This window comes from Gracilinanus agilis, chromosome 4 (assembly GCF_016433145.1).
Source record: "Gracilinanus agilis isolate LMUSP501 chromosome 4, AgileGrace, whole genome shotgun sequence".
Taxonomy (NCBI): Eukaryota; Metazoa; Chordata; class Mammalia; order Didelphimorphia; family Didelphidae; genus Gracilinanus; species Gracilinanus agilis.
In genome coordinates this window covers 305587510-305608247 of record NC_058133.1, presented here as the reverse complement: position 1 = coordinate 305608247, position 20738 = coordinate 305587510, and the positions used below count along the sequence as shown (strand labels likewise).

At 33.5% G+C, this 20738-nt stretch overlaps 1 protein-coding gene across 1 annotated transcript; it reads right to left on the bottom strand.

Moving 5' to 3' along the window:
- Positions 1 to 8238: 8238 nt before the first annotated feature.
- LOC123246475 (protein ZBED8-like) lies at positions 8239 to 9471 on the bottom strand. Its single transcript, XM_044675359.1, is given in 1 exon segment — positions 8239 to 9471. A coding segment is annotated over 1 exon segment (1233 nt).
- Positions 9472 to 20738: the final 11267 nt, after the last annotated feature.

Below are 20738 nucleotides of genomic sequence, written 5' to 3'. Positions count from 1 at the left end.
CTATTATAGTAATCAGAAGAATAATACATAGAGAGAGGTTGGAATACTAAATGGTCTAAGATGATATGGGGGGTGAGAAAGAGAGGGGTCAATAGTAAGGGACACCAAGAGAAACTTGAGTGAATAAGACAAATAGGATATTCTATTACACAAAGAGGGCATGGGAAGGGGAGGGGACAAATACTATTATAAGAAGGAGAGGAAGAGAGCATTAAGAGGTAATATTTAAACCTTGCTCTCCGTGTAATTAATCCTGGGAGGGAAAAGTAGTTATATCCATTGGGATATAAAACTCTATCTAACTCTACTGAGAAAGCCAGAAGGAATAAACCAAGGGGAATAGGGAAGAGGGGAGGTCAAAAAAGGGAGAGGAGAAGAAGGGGGAGGGAATTTATTAGACCTTTAAAAATAAAAAGAGTGGAATAATAAGGGAGGGGATAGAAAGGGAAGTTAATCAAGGGAGGGGATGAAGGTTACTGGCTTAAAGCAAACCAGTGGTTTAAAAGGAAAGAGTGTAAGAAGAAGGAGTAGAATTAGGAGAGGATACCAAAATGTCAGCAAATGAACAACTGATAATTATAACTCTGAAAGTGAATGGGATGAACTCGCTCTTAAAACAGAAGCAAATAGCAGAGTGGATTAGAAACCAAAATCCTACCACATGTTGTCTACAAAAAACACATATGAGGCAGGTAGACACACACAAGTTTAAGGTCAAGGGCCTGAGCAAAATATTTCAGGTATCAAATGAGAAAAAGAAGGCAGGAGTGGCTATTATGATATCTGACAAAGCCAAAGTAAAAATAGATATGATTAAAAAAGACAGGGAAGGTCATTACATCCTGATTAAAGGCAGCATAGACAATGAGGAAATATCATTGCTTAATATGTATGCACCAAGTGGCATAGCATACAGATTCATAAAGGAGAAACTGGCAGAGCTCAAGAAGGAAATAAATAGGAAAACCATAATAGTGGGAGATCTACATATTCCTCTTTCAGATCTAGATAAATCAAATCAAAAAATAAATGAGAAAAAGGTAAGAGAGTTGAATGAAGTCCTAGAAAAATTAGATTTAATTGATATGTGGAGAAAAATAAATAGGGACAAAAAGGAATACACCTTCTTTTCAGCTGCACATGACACATTCACAAAGATTGACCATGTTATAGGGCATAGAAACATTGTAAACAAATGCAAAAGTGCAGAAATAATAAATGTAACCTTCTCAGATCATAATGCAATAAAAATAATAATTAGTAAGGGCACCTGGACAGGCAAATCAAAAACTAATTGGAAATTAAATGATATGAGTCTCCAAAACAAGCTAGTCAAAGAAGGAATCATAGAAACAACCAACAATTTCATTGAAGAGAATGACAATGATGAGACATCCTACCAAACTCTGTGGGATGCAGCCAAGGCAATACTCAGGGGAAAATTTATATCCTTGAATGCATATATTAACAAATTAGGGAGGGCAGAGATTAATGAATTTGGCATGCAACTTAAAAAACTTGAAAGCAAGCAAATTAAAAATGCCCAGATGAAAACTAAATTAGAAATGCTAAAAATCAAGGGAGAAATTAATAAAATTGAAAAATAAAAGAAATATTGAATTAATAAATAATACTAGAAGCTGGTATTTTGAAAAAACAGAAAAAATAGACAAAATACTGGTCAATCTAATAAAAAAAAGGAAATAAGAAAACCAAATAGACAGTATTGAAGATGAAAAGGGAGACCTCACCTATAATGAAGGGAAAATTGAAGCAATCATTAAAAACTATTTTGCCCAATTATATGGCAATAAATATAACAATCTAGGAAATATGGATGAATATTTACAAAAATATAAATTGCCTACATTAACAGCAGAAGAAATAGAATACCTAAATAATCCCATATCAGAAAAAGAAATTGAACAAGCCATTAAAGAAGTCCCTAACAAAAAATCGCCAGGGCCTGATGGATTCACAAGTGAGTACTATCAGATATCCAAAGAGCAACTAATCCCAATACCATAGAAATTATTTGATATAATAAGCAAAGAAGGAGCCCTACCAAATTCCTTTTCTGACACAAGTATGGTACTGATTCCAAAGCCAAGTACATAAAAAACAGAGAAAGTAAACTACAGACCGATCTCCCTACTGAACATAGACACAAAAATCTTAAATAGAATACTAGCAAAGAGAATCCAGGAAGTAATGAAAAAGATCATCCACCATGATCAGGTGGGATTTATACCAGGAATGCAAGGATGGTTCAACATTAGGAAAACCATCCATGTAATTGACCATATCAACAATCTAACAAACAAAAATCACATAATTATCTCAATACATGCTGAAAAAGCCTTTGACAAAATACAGCATCCATTCCTATTGAAAATCCTTAAAAGTATAGGAATAGAAGGACCTTTCCTAATAATAATGAACGGTATATACCTAAAACCATCAACAAGCATCATATGCAATGGGGATAAATTAGAAGCCTTCCCAATAAGATCAGGAGGGAAACAAGGATGTCCATTATCACCTCTATTATTCAACATAGTACTAGAAACACTAGCAGTAGCAATTAGAGAAGAAAAAGAAATTGAAGGTATCAAAATAGGCAATGAGGAGACTAAGCTATCACTCTTTGCAGATGATATGATGGTCTACTTAAAAAATCCTAGAGAATCAACTAAGAAGCTTGTAGAAATAATCGACAACTTTAGCAGAGTTGTAGGATACAAAATAAATGCACATAAATCATCAGCATTTCTATATATTTCCAACACATTAGAGCAGTAAGTGGTAGAAAGAGAAACACCATTTAAAATCACCCTAGACAATATAAAATACTTAGGAATCTATCTACCAAAAGAAAGAAACAATTATGTGAAAACAACTACAAAACACTTTCCAAACAAATAAAACTAGATCAAAACAATTGGAAAAACATTGATTTCTCATGGGTAGGACGAGCTAACATAATAAAAATGACCATTCTACCCAAATTAATTTACCTATTTAGTGCCATATGTATCAAACTACCAAAAAACTTTTTTACTGAATTAGGAAAAACTATAACAAAGTTCATTTGGAATAACAAAAGATCAAGCATATCAGGAAAATAATGATAAAAATATGAAGGAAGGGGGCCTAGCAGTACAGGAATTAAACTATACTTTAAAGCAGCAGTCATCAAAACAACATGGTACTGGTTAAGAGACAGAAGGGAGGAGCAGTGGAATAGACTTGGGGTAAGTGATGTAAGCAAGACAGTGTATAATAAACCCAAAGAGCCCAACTTTTGGGACATGAATTCACTAATTGACAAAAACTGCTGGGAAATTTGGAAAACAATATGGGAGAGATTAGGTTTAGATCAACATCTCACACCCTACACAAAGACAAATTCAGAATGGGTGAATGACTTGAATATAAAGAGGGAAACTATAAATAACTTAAGTGAACACAAAATAGTATACTTGTCAGATCTCTGGGAAAGGAAAGATTTTAAAACCAAGCAGGAGTTAGAGAAAGTTACAAAATGTAAATTTAATGGTTTTGATTATATTAAGCTAAAAATTTTAGTACAAACAAAAACAATGCAGCCAAAATCAGAGGGGAAAAAACAAATTGGGAAAAAATCTTTATAGCATAAATCTCTGACAGGAATCAAATTACTCAAATACACAAGGAGTTAAGTCAATTGTATAAAAAATCAAGCCATTCCCCAATTGATAAATGGGCAAGATACATGAATAGGCAATTTTCAGTTAAAGAAATCAAAGATATCAATAAGCACATGAGAAAGAGTTCTAAATCTCTAATAATTAGAGAAATGCAAATCAAAACAACTCTGAGGTATCACCTCACACCTAGCAGATTGGCTAAAATGAAAGAAGGGGAGAGTAATGAATGCTCTAGGGGATATGGCAAAACTGGGACATTAATGCATTGCTGGTGGAGTTGTGAAATGAACCGACCATTCTGGCTGGCTATTTGGAACTATGCTCCAAGGGCTATAAAAGAATGCCTGCCCTTTGATCCAGCCATACCATTGTTGGGTTTGTACCCCAAAGAGATCATAGATAAACAGACTTGTACGAAAATATTTATGGCTGTACTTTTTGTGGTGGCAAAAACTGGAAAAGGAGGGTATGCCCTTCAATTGGGGAATGGCTTAACAAATTGTGGTATATGCTGGTGATGGAATACTATTGTGCTCAAAGGAATAATAAACTAGAGGAATTCCATGTGAACTGGAAAGACCTCCAGGAATTGATACAGAAAGAAAGGAGCAGAGGCAGAAGAACATTGTACACAGAGACTGATATACTATGGTAAAATCCAATGTAATGGACTTCTGTACCAGGAGCAATGCAATGACCCAGGACAATTCTGAGGAACTTATGGTAAAGAAAGCTACCCACATTCAGAGGAAGAACTGCAGGAGAGGAAACATAGAAGAATAACAACTGCTTGAACGCATGGGTTGAGGTGGACATGATTGGGGATGTAGACTCAAAACTACCACACCAATGCAACTAACAATTTGGAAATAGGTCTTGATCAATGACACATGTTAAAACCAGTGGAAATATGCATCAGCCTTGGGTGAGGTGAGTGTGGGGTGTGAAGGTAAAAGTAGGAGCATGAATCATGTAATCATGTTAAAAATGAATATTAATAAATGTTAAAAAAATGAAAAAATAGAAGGAAACATGAAATATCTCATTGAAAAGATGAATGACCTGGAAAACACATCCAGGAAAGGCAATTTGAAAATTACTGTCTACCTGAAAGCCTGGAACAAAATAAAAGTATTGACATCATATTACAAGAAAATATTCAAGAAAACTGCCCTGATATTTTTGAACAAGATGACAAATTATTAATTGAAAGAATCCATAGATCACCCTGTACATTAAATTAGAAAAAAAGACAATCCCCAGGAATGTAATAATCAAATGCAAGAGCTTCCAGGTTAAGGAGAAAATATTGCAAGTAGCCAGAAAGAAACAATTCAGATATCAAGGAGCCCTAGTCAGGATGACACAAGACCTCGCAGTCTCTACACTACAGGACCACAAAGGCTTGGAATATGATATTCAGGAAAGCAAGAGAATCATGTCTGTGACTAATAATCACCTACTCATGAAAACTTATTATATACTCTTAGAGGGAAGTATGGGCATTTAATAAAATAGATGATTTCCAAGCATTGCTAAAGAAAAGACCAGAATTAAATTGAAATTTTTGGTGTCCAATAGGCAAACAAAAACAAGGCGAAAATTTTTAAGGGCTTCAGGAAGGTCAAATTGATTATATTCCTGTGTGGAACAATAATATCTGTAACTTTTAAAACTTCTTTTCATTATCAGAGTAGGTAGAAGAAATATTCATAGGCAGAGGTTGTGTTATTAAGTTGTTTAAGATGATATGTAAAAAAAGGGGGAACAAAAAAAAGGATGGTACTAAGAGAAACTTGAAGGAAGAAGAAAAATAGGAGAATTATACCACATAAAGATGTGTATGGGGCAAGGGAGAAGAATACTCTTATAAGAAAAGGGCAAAGAGACTGGCAATAGGTAATACGTAAAACTTACTGTCAGTGGAATCAGTTCTGAGAAGGAAGAATAGCCAAATTTATTGACCTACAGAATTCTATCTTACCCTACAGGGAAGATGAAAGAAATAATGAAGCAGGGGAGTTGGGCAGGGAGTATTAAAAGGGAGGGTAATGTTGGGGGTGGGGGTTAATAGACATTATCTGGTTTCAGACATCCCTTTTTATGAGAAAAAATATTTTTCTCTTTCAGGTTTTTCTCTTATTCCATCATGCCTAAGATGTGGGAGAATCAAATCTTTACTACTCTATGACATTGGAAAGAGAATCACAGTTTTTTCTCTTAGGAAGATTTCAAAAGACAGTTAGTTCCATATGCAGCCAATGGGAAAAAAATATTTTTCCACTCACTTGAAAGGGGAATATCTTCTGCTAGAAAGAGACTTCTGCCTTTTGGTATGTGGATGTCTTTATCTTAGATCTGAACATGCATTAAAGATCTGTTGTACCTTCAAAATTTGTTCAAGTACTATCTTTTAAATGTATCTTCTACATGACCCACCCCTTTTTGTGCCCAATTGTTTGTGCTTTCTTGTTCACAAATTAATTTATACACATACACATTTAAATACACATACACTCAAACAGATAGTTTAAATGGCTTTATACTTGTAATGTAGTAATTATTATTTAATTATAGACACTGTACCAGATACAGAGGACAGAATAAAAAAATAAGAGATCCTGGGGAAGGTCTAGGATCCTATTTCTTAGAGCTGGTCAGATTCTCCTAATAAATAGCTATTTACTTAGAGCAAAGGTTCCCAAACTTTTTTGGCCTACCTCCCCCTTTCCAGAAAAAAAATATTATTTAAGGCTCCCTGGAAATTAATTTTTTAAAATGTTAATAGCAATTAATAGGAAAGATATATGTATCAATGTTTCTACCTTTTTCATAAAATATAGAAAAGGAAGGTGTAAATTAGAAACATTGAACTTTGAAATTATGAAACTATTTATTGAACTCAGAATAGAATATGTAATGGATAAAATAGGGGATACACTAAAGTTGGGGAGTGCTCTCCTTCCCTTGCTGAGTGACAGAGGGTTAAAAGGTGATTGAGGTAATAGGAGAGGAATGAAAGGGATGGCTGGATTTAGGGAGGAATGGACAAGGCAGTTTTAGGATGGTAAGGGTACAGGGTGAAGTATTCAGGAGAGGCAGCTGACACAGATTAGACACCCAGAGTAGAGACAGAGAATATTGGGGTAATAGGCTGAACCCTTCCAGGCAGGAAAGGTACTTTTACAGATACAAGGAATAGGGCCATACAGAAGTGATTTGAATCTGACTTGAGGGCTTTCTTGTCAGTTTCTCACGTCCTCAATGGAGGAATCACAAGGCTCTTCCCTATCAGTGAAATTGAAGTTATTCAAGAGGAAGCATTGGGCAACTACTTCCTCCCAAGATGGATGCCTCCAGTTTCCCTCAGAAAATAAAAGAGAATTATTCTTTCCCCTTTCCCCTTGCCTAATTTTTGCAACACAAAGATTCTTCAGAGGGTTTGATTAGGTAACCAAGAGTTTTATTGATGTTTCAGGATTGGTCTGGAAGGAGGGAGGGTTTGGGCTTTCTGACAGCTGCTAGGGAGAAACTCAAGTGGGAGGGTCTCAGGAATGGGTTAGACTGAGAGAGAACCTACTCTCTCAGCCTGGGAAGATTTGTCTGCTTTTAAGGTAGAGGGATAGTTTGAAATCAAGGATGTCCTACTTACCTATTGGGGAAAAACTAAACCCACAAAGTCTTTTCACTAAAAACCCAAAAGCCACCCTGCCTCCCAGAGCCCCAGAAAACAGGCAGGGAAAACAGGGAAACAATATGGAGAAGACCAGGGATAGGTCCAGATAAATTAGCTAGGTACAAATGGTCCAAAGACAAGGCACAGGCCAAAGCAAACCAAAAGCCAAAATAGAGCTCTGGTTGATCCTTCTGCTCTGTTCAAGCATCAGGGACCACCTGAACTTTCTCTCAGAATTCTAAGGCTTCTAACTGCCAGAAGTTTTCAGTTGGCCCTCTGCAAGAGCAACACCTCTCTTGCATCTTTTGCATTACAAATGTAATGTAAAAAAAGTTAAAACCTTCAGAATCATCTTAATGAGAAGGATAAACCTGGTGTGTTGCTACCAATTTAGTAATCCTTAGCTCTATTTTCATCAGCAGTAATCTTAAATCACTGCTATTGACTATTTGCAATTGGTCTCTTCTTTTTTGTTAATAAATTGGTTACTGCACTGAATCCATGTTCCACTAAATATGATAAAGGAAATGCAATTAAGAACTTCTGAATTACAGACCATATTTCAGGATAAGCTGTAGGGATCTCCTTTTGCAGCCAGAATTGTTGGTAGCTGCTTTTGAATTTAAATTTAAATTTATCATTTGTAGTTACTTTCATCAGTTCGTCTTGTAACTGTGGAGATTCTTTGGTGTTTGCACTTGAAAAAGGATCCAAAATTCAGTCAGGTATGTTCATTTTCAAAATATCATCAAATCATTGATTAAAATATGAATGGAGAGCATCTAAGTGCTCACAATAAGAAAGTATGTCTTCATCTTTATTTTCTGCTCCTGATAAATTTGGGAACTGGCTGAATTCCCCTTGTCCAAAGTTTCATTTGTACAGAAGAAGTTTTGTCACAAATGCAGAAATAACAGATTTTGTTTTTATTAAATTCCCTTCATAAACTTGAAGCTGAAGATTGCTTTCATTAAATTTTTGAAAGAAGTCTGTCAAGTAAGCAATGTCACTTTGGGAACGAATTAAATTGGATTGTAAAGCATCATTTTTATCTTTCAAGAACTTCAGCACCAAGTTAAACAGTTTATAAAACCTATCTAAATAGGCACCCTTTGACAACCAACAAACTTCTGTATGAAGCAGCAAACGATTAAATTCTTCATCGTGTTCAATACAAAGGTGTTTAAATAATCTGTCATTCAATGATTTGCTTCTGATTTTATTGATAGGTTTAATTACATATTGTAATGAATTATGTAGGCATGCACTTAAATTTTTGGCAACTAGATATTGACAATGTATGATATAGTGTACTGTGAATGCATTCAGCACTTCCTTTTTTAAATATGCAAGAAAACCTCTGTAGCACCCTACCATTGCTGAAGCACCATCTGTGGCTATTGATAAGATATTACTCAGAGGTATTTCTTTTTCTTTAAAAAACTCATCTAATGCATGAAATATTGATTCTCCTTTAGTATCAGTTTGCAAATATTTTGCAAATAATTCTTGGCAAATTTGTTCCTCCTTTGTGACGCTGAATGCTAAAAGTAAAGCTTCATTTCCTGGCAAAGTTGACTCATCTAGTTGAATAGAAAACCAAGATGTTTTTAAATATCCACACAATGAATCTTCAATATCTTGAGCCATTTCATCAGTTCTTCTTTGTACTATATTATTACTCAACGAAATTTTCTTGATAATATCAGATGCTGGCTTGTGTAGCACAATACTTATAGCTGGTATAGTTAGTTCTTCACCAGTAGTATGAGGTTTTCCCAATTTGGCATTCATTAATGAAATATTGTAAGAAGCAAGTAAGCCATCGCCATCTTGCGTGGTTGTGCTTGAAAACAGTTTTGTCAAAGTTAGTTGTTGGTTAAATTTTTCTTTTAGTGTTCAAAAATAATATAAATCCTTACCTTTTTTATCACCATGAATTTTACTCCAATGTTCTTGTAGTCTGTAAGGTTTCATAGCTTCATTTGATAAAACTTTCTGGCAAATCAGGCACATTGGTAATGTATTGTAGACAGGCAATTCAATAAAGCCATATTTCAAATATTCGATATTATATTGTCTACATTTTTTCTTTGGTTGACCCATTATTATCTGTAGAAACAAAAAATAAAAATTTTATGGAGCTGTTTTTAAAAATATATTTTTAGTAATTTTTTAAAATAGTTTTGTAAAAAACAAATGAAAATAAATACCAATGAAATAAACATGATATTATTAATTGTAAAACACATATAATTATTACAAAATAAATAAATAATACTCACTAATTATAGTCGCACTATTTGTTAGTTAACTTTAACTTGTCACAATATCACAACAATCTAATCTTTGTTTGAGTTATATTACATGTAATAATTACAGGAAACCTCTTGATTCATAGCTTGCACCAAAATCTGCTGGTAGTACTTCCAGTAGCCAGTACTACTGCTGCTGTTCCAGGCTTTGGCCTTGTGATTGATCAATTGCATGAGTGGTAGTTACCAGCAGCAATGCTTGTAGTGCTCATATGTTTTGGAACGGCAATTCAGTGGTACCACATGAACAGTAGCAGTGCGTGATAGCACATACTTCAGTGCAAGTGAGGGAGTATGCAGAACCGAGCCAACATCCAGTATGTTGTTCAAAGAAAAAATTAAGTGTTATGAGCAGAACACATAAATCAATTTTTCTAAATCTTCTCTTCTTTCTTTTATACTATCACTGCCCCATTACAGTTATTCACATCCCCCCCCAAATGTACCTGTGGGCATCACTGCCCCCCTGGATTGCTGCAGCACCCACCAGGGGGAGGTGACACCTTCTTTGGGAATCACTGACTTAAAGCCTCAGTTGTTTTATTGTGGATTGGACAAATTTCTAGCATTACATCAGTATGTATGTATATGTAGGAGTACATATATGTACATACATACACACTTGCATGTATATATGCAGGATTATATATGTATATATGTATGCATGTGTTCATGTATTAAGTTGGAAATGGATAGGGTCATTTTCACCTCTCATTATACCCTTAATCCATGAGGAACTTGAGTTTTCGGTTTTATTTCCTTGAATTAATTTGTACATACAACAAGTAGAGTCCTAGACCCACAGTCTAAGGCTAGTAATGGTGAATATTTTAAAGTCTTAGCGCCCAAACTGCAACCCTCAAGCTGCATGTGAGCTGTCCCCTTACCCCAGACAGGGGAGGGAGGAAGTGCTCCCATTGGACTGCTGGACAGAGGGATGAGTGATGTGAGGAATGTCCTCAGGCACATGTGGAGAGAGGGAGAGGAGAAGTCTCATCTGGTACTCATAGGTTCTCCAACATGAGTCAGGATTATGGGGTTTTTGGAACTATAATTCCAGGGCAGATGTTTCTGACAGCCCCAAAGAGAAGCCCTGAGAAGTCAAGATTCCATGGAACAAAGCTTGGTGCTAAAATGGATGTAAGATAGTTTTGTTTGGTAATGACATTGTCTAAGATCATCTACTCTTTTTATTTTCACTCCATGCTTAAGCCACATTTCAATATATCTATTAAAACATGGGTATGGTTATTTCATCCCCAACTAACACAAATAATTAATTCCTTCTCATTATGAAAGATTCTTGTCAAGTTCTCTCTCTCTGTCTCTCTCTCTCTGTGTTTCTCTGTCTCTCTGTCTGTCTCTGTCTCTCTTTCTCTTTCATAAATCCTACATAAAGAACCCACCCCACATGTTCAGATATTTTAATTCTTTTAACATTTAAAAGAAATACTTCATTCTGTGACCCCAAACTATTTGATCCAAGCATGTTATTTCCACTTAATTAGATACATCAAAAGTATAGAAAGAACATACAAATATCCCAACCAAAACTTGAGGGTGTAATTCACCCCTTAAGTAATTTTGGTCTCTGTATAGGGAGGAAGCTTAGGTTCACAACTTAATTTAATTACTACATAGCTTAGATCCACCAGATTCCAAATCCATAGAACCCCATAGATATGTATAAAACTACAGATAAAAAAGAGGATAATATTAAAAGAAACAGGAAAAAAGGCAAATTGGGGAAAATTATATTTCATAAAGAAGCTTGTCATGGGAACAGGGGAGAAGACCAATTCACTGAAAGGGGAAAGAAGTTAGAGACAGGAAATTCTTAATTCTTACATCCATTGAAATTGACTCAGAGAGGAAAGAATAATCAGACCCATTGGGGCAGAGAAGTGATTAGTGCCCTTCAGAGAATTAGAAGGGTAATAAACAGACTGATGGGGGATTAGAATTAGAATTGTTAGAATTAGAAAAATTAGAAGGGAAGTAACAAATTTGTGAAAAAAACCTTCATAAAAAATCTCTGACAAAGTTCTAATTACTCAAATTTATAAGGAGCCAAATCAATGGTATAAAAAAATCAAACCATTCCCCAGTTGATAAATGGGCAAGGGACATCAATAGGCAATTTTCAGATTAAGAAATCAAAACAATCAATATGCACATGAAAAAGAACTCTAAATCTCTAATAATTAGAGAAATGGAAATCAAAACTAATCTGAGGCACCACCTTAAACCTAGCAGATTGGCTAAAATGACAGCAAAGGAAAGTAATAAATGTTGGAGTGGATGTGGCAAAATTGGGACATTAATGCATTGCTGGTGGAGTTGTGAATTGATCCAACCATTCTGGATGGAAATTTGGAACTATGCCCAAAGATCACTAAAACACTGTCTGTCCTTCTATTCAGTCATACCACTGCTGGGTTTATACCCCAAAGAGATCATAGGGAAAAAGACTTGTACAAAAATATTTATAGAAGAGTTTTTTGTGGTGTCAAAAAACTGGAAAATGAGGGTATGCCCTTCAATTGGGGAATAGCTGAACAAATTGTGGTATATGCTGGTAATGGAATACTATTGTTCTCAAAAGAATAATGAACTGGAGGAATTCCATGTAAACTGGAATGACCTCCAGGGATTGATGCAGAGTGAAAGGAACTGAACCAGGGGAACATTATACACAATATGGATACGCTGTGGTAAAATCGAATGTAATGAACTTTTCAACTAGCAACAATACAAGACAATTCTGAGGGACTTATGAGAACTAACGCTATTCGCATTCAGAGGAAGAACTGTGGGAGTAGAAAAACAGAAGAAAAACAACTGCCTGATCACATAGGTTGATGGGGATATGATTTGGGCTATTGACTCTAAGTGAGCACCCTAGTGCAAATATCAATAATATGGAAATAGGTCTTTATTAATGACACATTAAAACTCAATGGAATTGTGAGTCAACTATTGGAGGGGGTTGGAGTAGGGGAGGGTTAAACATGAATCCTGTAACCATGGAAAAATGCTCTTAATTAATTAATTAGAAATCTGAATATTTAACAAATAAATAAAAATATTTCAGATTTCAAAACAATATATTTTTAAAACTCATTCATGTAATTCAAAGAGAATCAGCACTTCTGTTTAAAGTCTTTTTTCAATGTCTTTAAATTGTTCTTAAAATTTTCTTCAAAATATCAATTTGTCTTTTAATTGTGTTTATAAATTAGTTTTCTGGTAGAAATTCAAAATATGAAAAATATTGACTATATATTGTAAATAAATACAATAGCTATATAGCATTTGAATAGTAATTTATAGTAATAATAATAATAAATATTTTATAAGATTTTAAGTTCTAAAAAGTGCCTTAGAAACATGATCTTATTTGATTCTCAACAAGTCAGTGAGATAGTGACTATTAATACTTCTATTTTACCAAAAATGAAATTAAATATAATGGTAGATGGTTTACCAGGAGCACATAGCTAATGAGTATATGAGGCAAGGGTCGTCATCAGATTTCCCTGATTCTAATTCTGATCATCCTATAATTTATACCATCTATTACAAATACTTCTACTGTTCCCCTTATCTGTAATAAAAAGTAAAATATCTGTAGTAAAGTTGACCTTTGAATTTTATCTATTTATTTATTATATATTTAGTAACTACCACACCAACAAAAATATTTTACTAAACAGATGCACAAAAAGCATTTTGTGGAAAACTATTATTTATAATGTCTATATTATTTTTAATATAATCATGTCATGTACTATTCTTATTCTTTTTTCATTTCTCCAGTTGTCCCCCTTATTTTATTTATAGTTCCAATATTTGTCATTTCTAATTACATAATACATTCCATTTCATTCGAATATTACAATCTATTTAGCCATTTCTCCCTTTCATTGCCTTTATGTCATTTCCAGGTGTTTTTTTTTAATTTGGCATGACAAAGCTTCTATGAATACTTTCATCCCTACATAGCTTTTTTCTTCTCAATAATGCCTTTAGGGCATAGTAACAGGATCCCTGTGCCAATGAGCATAAATACCTTTATGACTCTTATTGTATATTTTCATCTTGCTTTAAAAAAAACACAACCCTTTAGAGTAACGTAATATTATGCCTCTTTTCCCATGTTCCTAACAGCATTTAATATAAACACTTTAGCTTGCCTAGTCCTCATTTAGCATATATTATCAGGACCAAATTTTGCTAGATTGACCCTTAGGCAGCTGACACAATCTATTTCCAGAACCATGCTTTTTCCAAATCCAAGTCTTTCCAGATTGGTCATTCCCAGCAGAACTGTTGTTCCAATATCACACCCTCTCAGAAATACAGGATTACCTCCACAGTATGATGAGTATTAAAGTAAGACATTTGTGGAATATTTATGCTCTCTAAGCCAGCATTGTACCATTATTAGCTATCTTTGAATTATGTATATCCTTAAGCTTGGATATATTACTAAACTCATACAGGTATGTTTGGGCTCTTCAGAATTGATTTAACTTATCTAAAATTATATCTATCTCCTTAATTTTCTTTTTTATCTATTTATTTATTTTGGTAAGATATATATGTTTTTCTGAGGGGGGGCGGGGAGGAATTAAAGCCCACTGCAATTTTGTTACCTATTTACATTGATATCTCATTTAGCTTTTCCTTTAAAAATTTGAGTTCTATAATAAGTGGTGCATATATGTCCAATATTGATAATATTTCATTATGCATAGTAATCTTGCCAATATAATGTAGCTATTTTGTTCATCTTTTTAAATCATATTATTTTTATCACCAACTGCCCAGTGAATTTTGATAAATTTTATTCTTAATTTCTCTTGCATTCACAAAACTTTATAATTAGTAATGACTTTATTTTTAAAATTAAGATTTAACTAAACTTGAATCAATTGAAAATGCTTTGGTTATGTACAATATAATATTTGTCATTTTTCAGTACCATCCAACAAAATTTATTTCTCCACTAGTTAGCTTTTTTTCTATAATAGTAGCTGCAGGTAAAAAAGGAACTAATGTTTTTAGAATTTATTTATATAAATTTATTATTGAGGCAATTATTAATCCTATTTTAGTTCTAAAATGTATAGCCACTTTTTCTTAGGAGACATTGGCATATTTTGTTTTCAGGCTAAATAATATAACTTTTTGATAAAAGTCTGAGGTGAGAAATATATTAAGTCAGTGATGTGCAATAAAATTACTTCAATGTCAACGTTTATACTTAATAGGAGCAAGAAAAAAAGGTATTTCTAAAAGGTTCAATTTCCTCTATCTTTTTTTTCTTTTCTTTCGCATCATACCTCTTTCCATTCTGGTACCAGCCACCAATTAATATCAGGAGAACAAAAATAAATTTTGTAACAAATAATAAAATCAAATAAAACAAATTCACATCATGATCGTTTCCAAAAATGCATGTCACTTCATCTTGTCAAGAAATAGCATGTTTTTGCATCATAGTTTCTCAGGTGATGCAACTGGTCATTTTTTATATGAATTCCTAAGACAGTGTTGGCAAATCTTTTCGAGATCATGTGCTCAAACTACAACTTCAAGCTGACTGTGAGACCCTTGAATTACCTCAGAGAGTGGAAGAAGGAAAGGCTCACATTGGGCTGCTGGGCAGAGGAATGGGGAATGTGAAAATAATGCTCAGGCAATGTGGAGAGGGGGGAATCCAGCAGTCCCCTCCAGCACACTGAGGCAAGCATTCCACACCTTTGCCAACATGATCCTAAATTTTTCAAAGTTCATTTTTTTCCAATCAGTAAATAATCATTTCCTAGGTGTCTACTATCTGCCAGACACTGTGCTAAGCACTGATTTTAAAATACATTAAATATATTTCATATATTTATATATTTTTATACATTTACATTTTATAAATTATTTTATATGTTTATATAATATGTATGTAATATATATATATATATATATATATATATATATATATATATATATATACTGTTATCACAGTTTAAATTATTCTAGTTCTGCTCACTTGAGTCTGCATCAATTCCCAGGGTTTTCTGAAATTTAGCTTTTCTATATTTCTATGGAATACTATTTCATTACATTCATGAGGTCCTTATGGAAAATGAATTTTATTTTTTTCTCATCTCTTTTAATACTCGTTATACAGTTATTCTTTCTCTGTACATTGGATTTTGGAGTAAGTATGGTTTTGTTATAATTCATTTTTGTTATCTGTTTCTTGTGTTTTACTCATCTTTTCATCTTGATTATTGAAATGGGGCATTGTGGCAGTCACAATACTCTTTAATGAAATGATCTGCTGAGTTTTGTTTGGTACTAGTTTATCTGTGGATCTCTGCTGACCTTAATCTTTTTGGCTTTGCTAAGGTTTGCCAAGATCACTGAGGTTCAAAGTACTAATTTTTCCATGGCCCTAGCCAATGAAGTATTAAGTGCCTATTATGTGTCAGATGCTGGGCTAAGTACTAGGGACACAAAGAAAAGTAAAGGACAGTCCTTTACATTGGGTAGCTCACAATATAATGGGAAAGAAGAAATTTTAATAACTGTGTAAGTTATAAATAGATATGACATATATTATAATAATATAACATATTACATATAATACAATATATAATTTATTGTGTGCTGCCATTACCACAAGTATGTCACACTGGTCACTTATACTTCTGATTCCAATTGCTTTTGAAGTCTACTCTGTGACTTTCTGAAACCCAAGGATTTTCTTGTGGGAACTCTCTTTTCTTATTATTTCTGGATACAAAGCCTTATAGCTATTTCTTTCCAATGAGATAACATATGTAAAGCATTTATCACAGTGCTTGACACATAGCATGTGCTTAATTAATACTTATTTCCTTTCCTCTCCCCACCAGTCTCTTCTTTCTGGAGTTACTTAATATTTCCAATAATCTTCTGACTTTTTATATCATTAGGGCCTAGACAAAATCCCTTTAGTTGCTTTGTATTTTATTTTTATTTGATTTGGTTCCATTTTTAATATTTGCTCCCATAGATGTGTGAAACTTGTTGTCTTTTATATTGGTACCACCTTACTCAAATGAATATGAGTAAGCTTTTCCATAGATAAAGCTACTTTAACCCAATTCTTTGCCTACCACTTAATTTTACCTTTCATTATCTTAGCCATAGTAATTGTTAACCTACTATTCCTCCATGAAATGGGTTCTAACAACTAATTAGGCACTAATCCAGACACAGGAAAAATCCCATTGCATTCTTAATATACTATTAAAGATGCCCTTGGATTACTGGCATCCTCATCAGATTTACTAAGTGACCCAGACAACTACACACCCACCAATCCACTCAACACCCCTCAATACATTAAACCAAAATAGTACTTCCTATTTGCCTAAGTAATTACTGGATCTATCCCTAACAAAGTAGGAGGAGTACTAGCCCTACTAGCATCCATCATAGTCTTACTAATTATTCCATTCCTCCACACATCCTCACAATGAGGCCTAATCTCCCAACCTATCTCATAAACATTATTTTGAATATAACATTCTTATACTGATCTGAATCAGAAGTCAACATGTAGAACAACCAACCAGACTCTGCTTCAAACTTATTATCCTAATATCCTTAGCAGACATGTTCGAAAACTACATACTAAATCCATAATATCTTTAACCACTAGTTCAAGTAATTTAATAAAAATACTGACCTTGTAAGCCAAAAATGAAGGAAAAATTCTTCCTAGCACATTACTCAAGAAGAAGGAAGCAAACACCTCAACATCAATACCCAAAAGTGATATTCTACTTAAACTACTTCCTGACCAAATATTTTCAATTTGTATACTATCTCGGTGTTAATTTTATTTGATAAAATTAATTTAGTACTATATATATAATACATGGATTTATTTACCCCTGGCATATCTCATATATATTATATTCATATTACCAGATACATTATATTCTAATATTACTAATGATATTAATATTAAGTAATGCTATATTTCATACAATACATGGGTATTTTTAACCTAATATGTATAATAATTTTACATAAGACATGTTCATTCTTTCCATTGCCCTAAGATCAACATATATTCATCTTTCTCTTTCAAGCATATCACCACAATTAGGAATACCTCAATTCTCACCTTATGAGAGATTACCATCCCAACATCCAAAGACTTACAGTCCTTCAGTAGAAGCCCATAAACTGTGATATACTTAACTCCTTTCCTGGCTATTGGTTGATACTTTAGGATCATATATTTATTCATTGCATCCAAACTGCCATTAAATAAGGAATCATGATGTTACATTTACCAATAGGCCCATAATGTGGTATAACTGATTCTAATTGGTGTGGGGGAGGATTTTTTGATGAGAGCCATATCCAAGGGTTAGGTGCCTGGGAACACCAATGTCATCTAGGACCTAACATACAGTGTTATTCTTAGAGCTCATGCAGAATAAATGAGGACAATATATGAATTATAACAAAATATATTAACATATTTTAGAAATAATCACATTATATATGGAGTATTAATTAATTATAATATATTCAGTTAATAGTTGATAGAAAATGAATACTCTAAAGACATATATTTATATAATCCCTACAGAGAGAGTATGGACAAATAATTTATAATAATTTATAACTTATAATAATGTATAATAAGTATATAACCCCTAATCAAAAACTCATGTCTTTATTTCCATCAAGCCCCCAAATTGAAAGATAACTATAAGTGTATAGGGATAAGATTAAATACTATAAAACACTATAAAGTGCTATAAGATTCAATACAACATTATAAAATGTTATAAATGGAATAATTTTTAAAATATTTTAAATTTTTATAATTAAAAATAATTTTTAAATAATTTTCACGATTAAATTGAATACCGACATAGTATGCAAATTTAAATTTCAACTTATTAAAACCATCAAATGTATAATTGTCACAAGTTAATGTAGTTTAAATTTAAAGCAAAGTACTGAAAATGCTTAGATGGACTGTAATCTAGTCCCATAAACAAAAGGTTTCATCCTAGCTTAACTGTTAATTTTAATTAGACCTACACATACAAGTTTCAGCTGTCCAATGAGAATGCCCTCAAAATTATCAACATCAGTGAAAAGGAGCTGATATCGAACACACTATTAGCAGCCCACTACACTTTGCTCAACTACACCCCAATGAGACATAGCAGTGACTAATATTAAGCCATAAACAAAAGTTTAACTAAATCATAATTGCTTAGGGTTGATAAATTTCATGACAGCCATCATAGTCCTTACAGCCTCTTTCTAGACTTCATCTTGGCCAAAAATACTTTCTCAGTTTTTCCTGACTCTAGATCAATTTTGGCAAACTTTTTAGAGACCTTAGAGACTGAGTGCCTAAACTGCAACTCTCACTCTGCATGTGAGCCCCCTGACAGGGGAGAAAGGAAGTACTCCCACTGGACTGATGGGTAGAGGAATGGGTCATTTGAGAAATGTCTTCAGGCACATGTGGAGAGGGGGAAGGGAGCAGTCCTGTTCAGCTTGAGTGCCACAAGTTTGCCAACACAGCTCTAGACCCAGTAGTCTAGCCACTGAGCCAAATAACTGCCTCCTAAGTATATAGAGATTAGTCCATTTACCCAATTCATACAGCTAGAAAGTATCTGAGACTGGATTTGAACAGAAACCTTCTTAACTCCAGGCCCAATATATTTAATCACTGAACAAATGCATCAACCAATAGACATGAGTTTTTTTTTTTCCTCTGATGAGATATTTCAATACCATCATATTTAAAGATATTTAAAGGACATGAAATTTGGTCTTTTCATAAGTGAACACTAATTTTTTAGGGATCAGAGACTCATTTTCAAATTATCTTTCTTTTACTTCTTCTACTTTCTGATAGTAAATCAGTATAGCAGCCATGTGATGTATGAAAGCTGAGGCCGATCAAGATGAATGAGACCATTCTTACTAAATGGGGCACTATCTGACTCATGGAAAGAAGATGTATTACCAAAGTTGAATGATGTATACATTCCTGCAAAATCTTATAATTGTACTCCATTAGAAATGATTACCATTGTAATACAATATGGTCCAAATGGGTTCTTGTTTCTTTAGAGCACAGGAGCAGGAATGAGGGCAGCTTCTTTGGCAGCATGACCTAGTTACTGCTCTGTCTGACCCATGTCAAAAGAAATCTCAATTGAACCTGAAAGCATTCAAATATTAAATGGGGAAATTCTAACACTTATGACTTGTTACAGAGCAAGATCTAAAAATAAAGGTAGCCCATCAGTGTTGGTATGGGAGAAATTGGATTTCATCAAATTTTAAAAGAAACTAGTAAGAGTCTAGTGCTGCCTGGAAAAGTTTATTGTCTGTCAGTGGTTCTATGTGTCACAGAAGGTTAGCAGCTTGCTCCTGAGATCATTTGTCTTTCTTTACTTGGGGTGATAAATGACAAAACAATAATTTTGAAAATCTTATTTACTCACTTTGATTTTTGAATGCTGACTCTGCTCAAAAGAACATTTTAGCAATATTATATTGAACATTTATACTTGCTGAGTCTGTATATTTTTACTTTGGGGTTCAAATAGACATGAGTGTGCAACATTAATGTGTAATGAAAGTTTGAGTGAAAATAACAAAAATCTAAATAGAAAGGTTAACCCACCCAGAAATATTATAAAATAAGGGATTTGCTTGATGAATAACATAATCATAAATTAGGACTATAAATAAATTCACTTAAACAAATATTATGTGTCCCTTGAAACATTGCTTTTGGAATTAGAGGACTTGGGTGTAAATCCCACTTCTGAATCTATAATGAGATGCTAGTCATTTACCTCCCTGGGTCTGAAATTCCTTTTATGAAAAATGTAGGGGTTGAACTAGATATATATTTTTGAGGTCTATTCTAGCTCAAGAGCTCTGATACTATGAACTTTGGATGACTGTCAGGATTTGATAAAAAATACAAATACGAATATAATTATATTT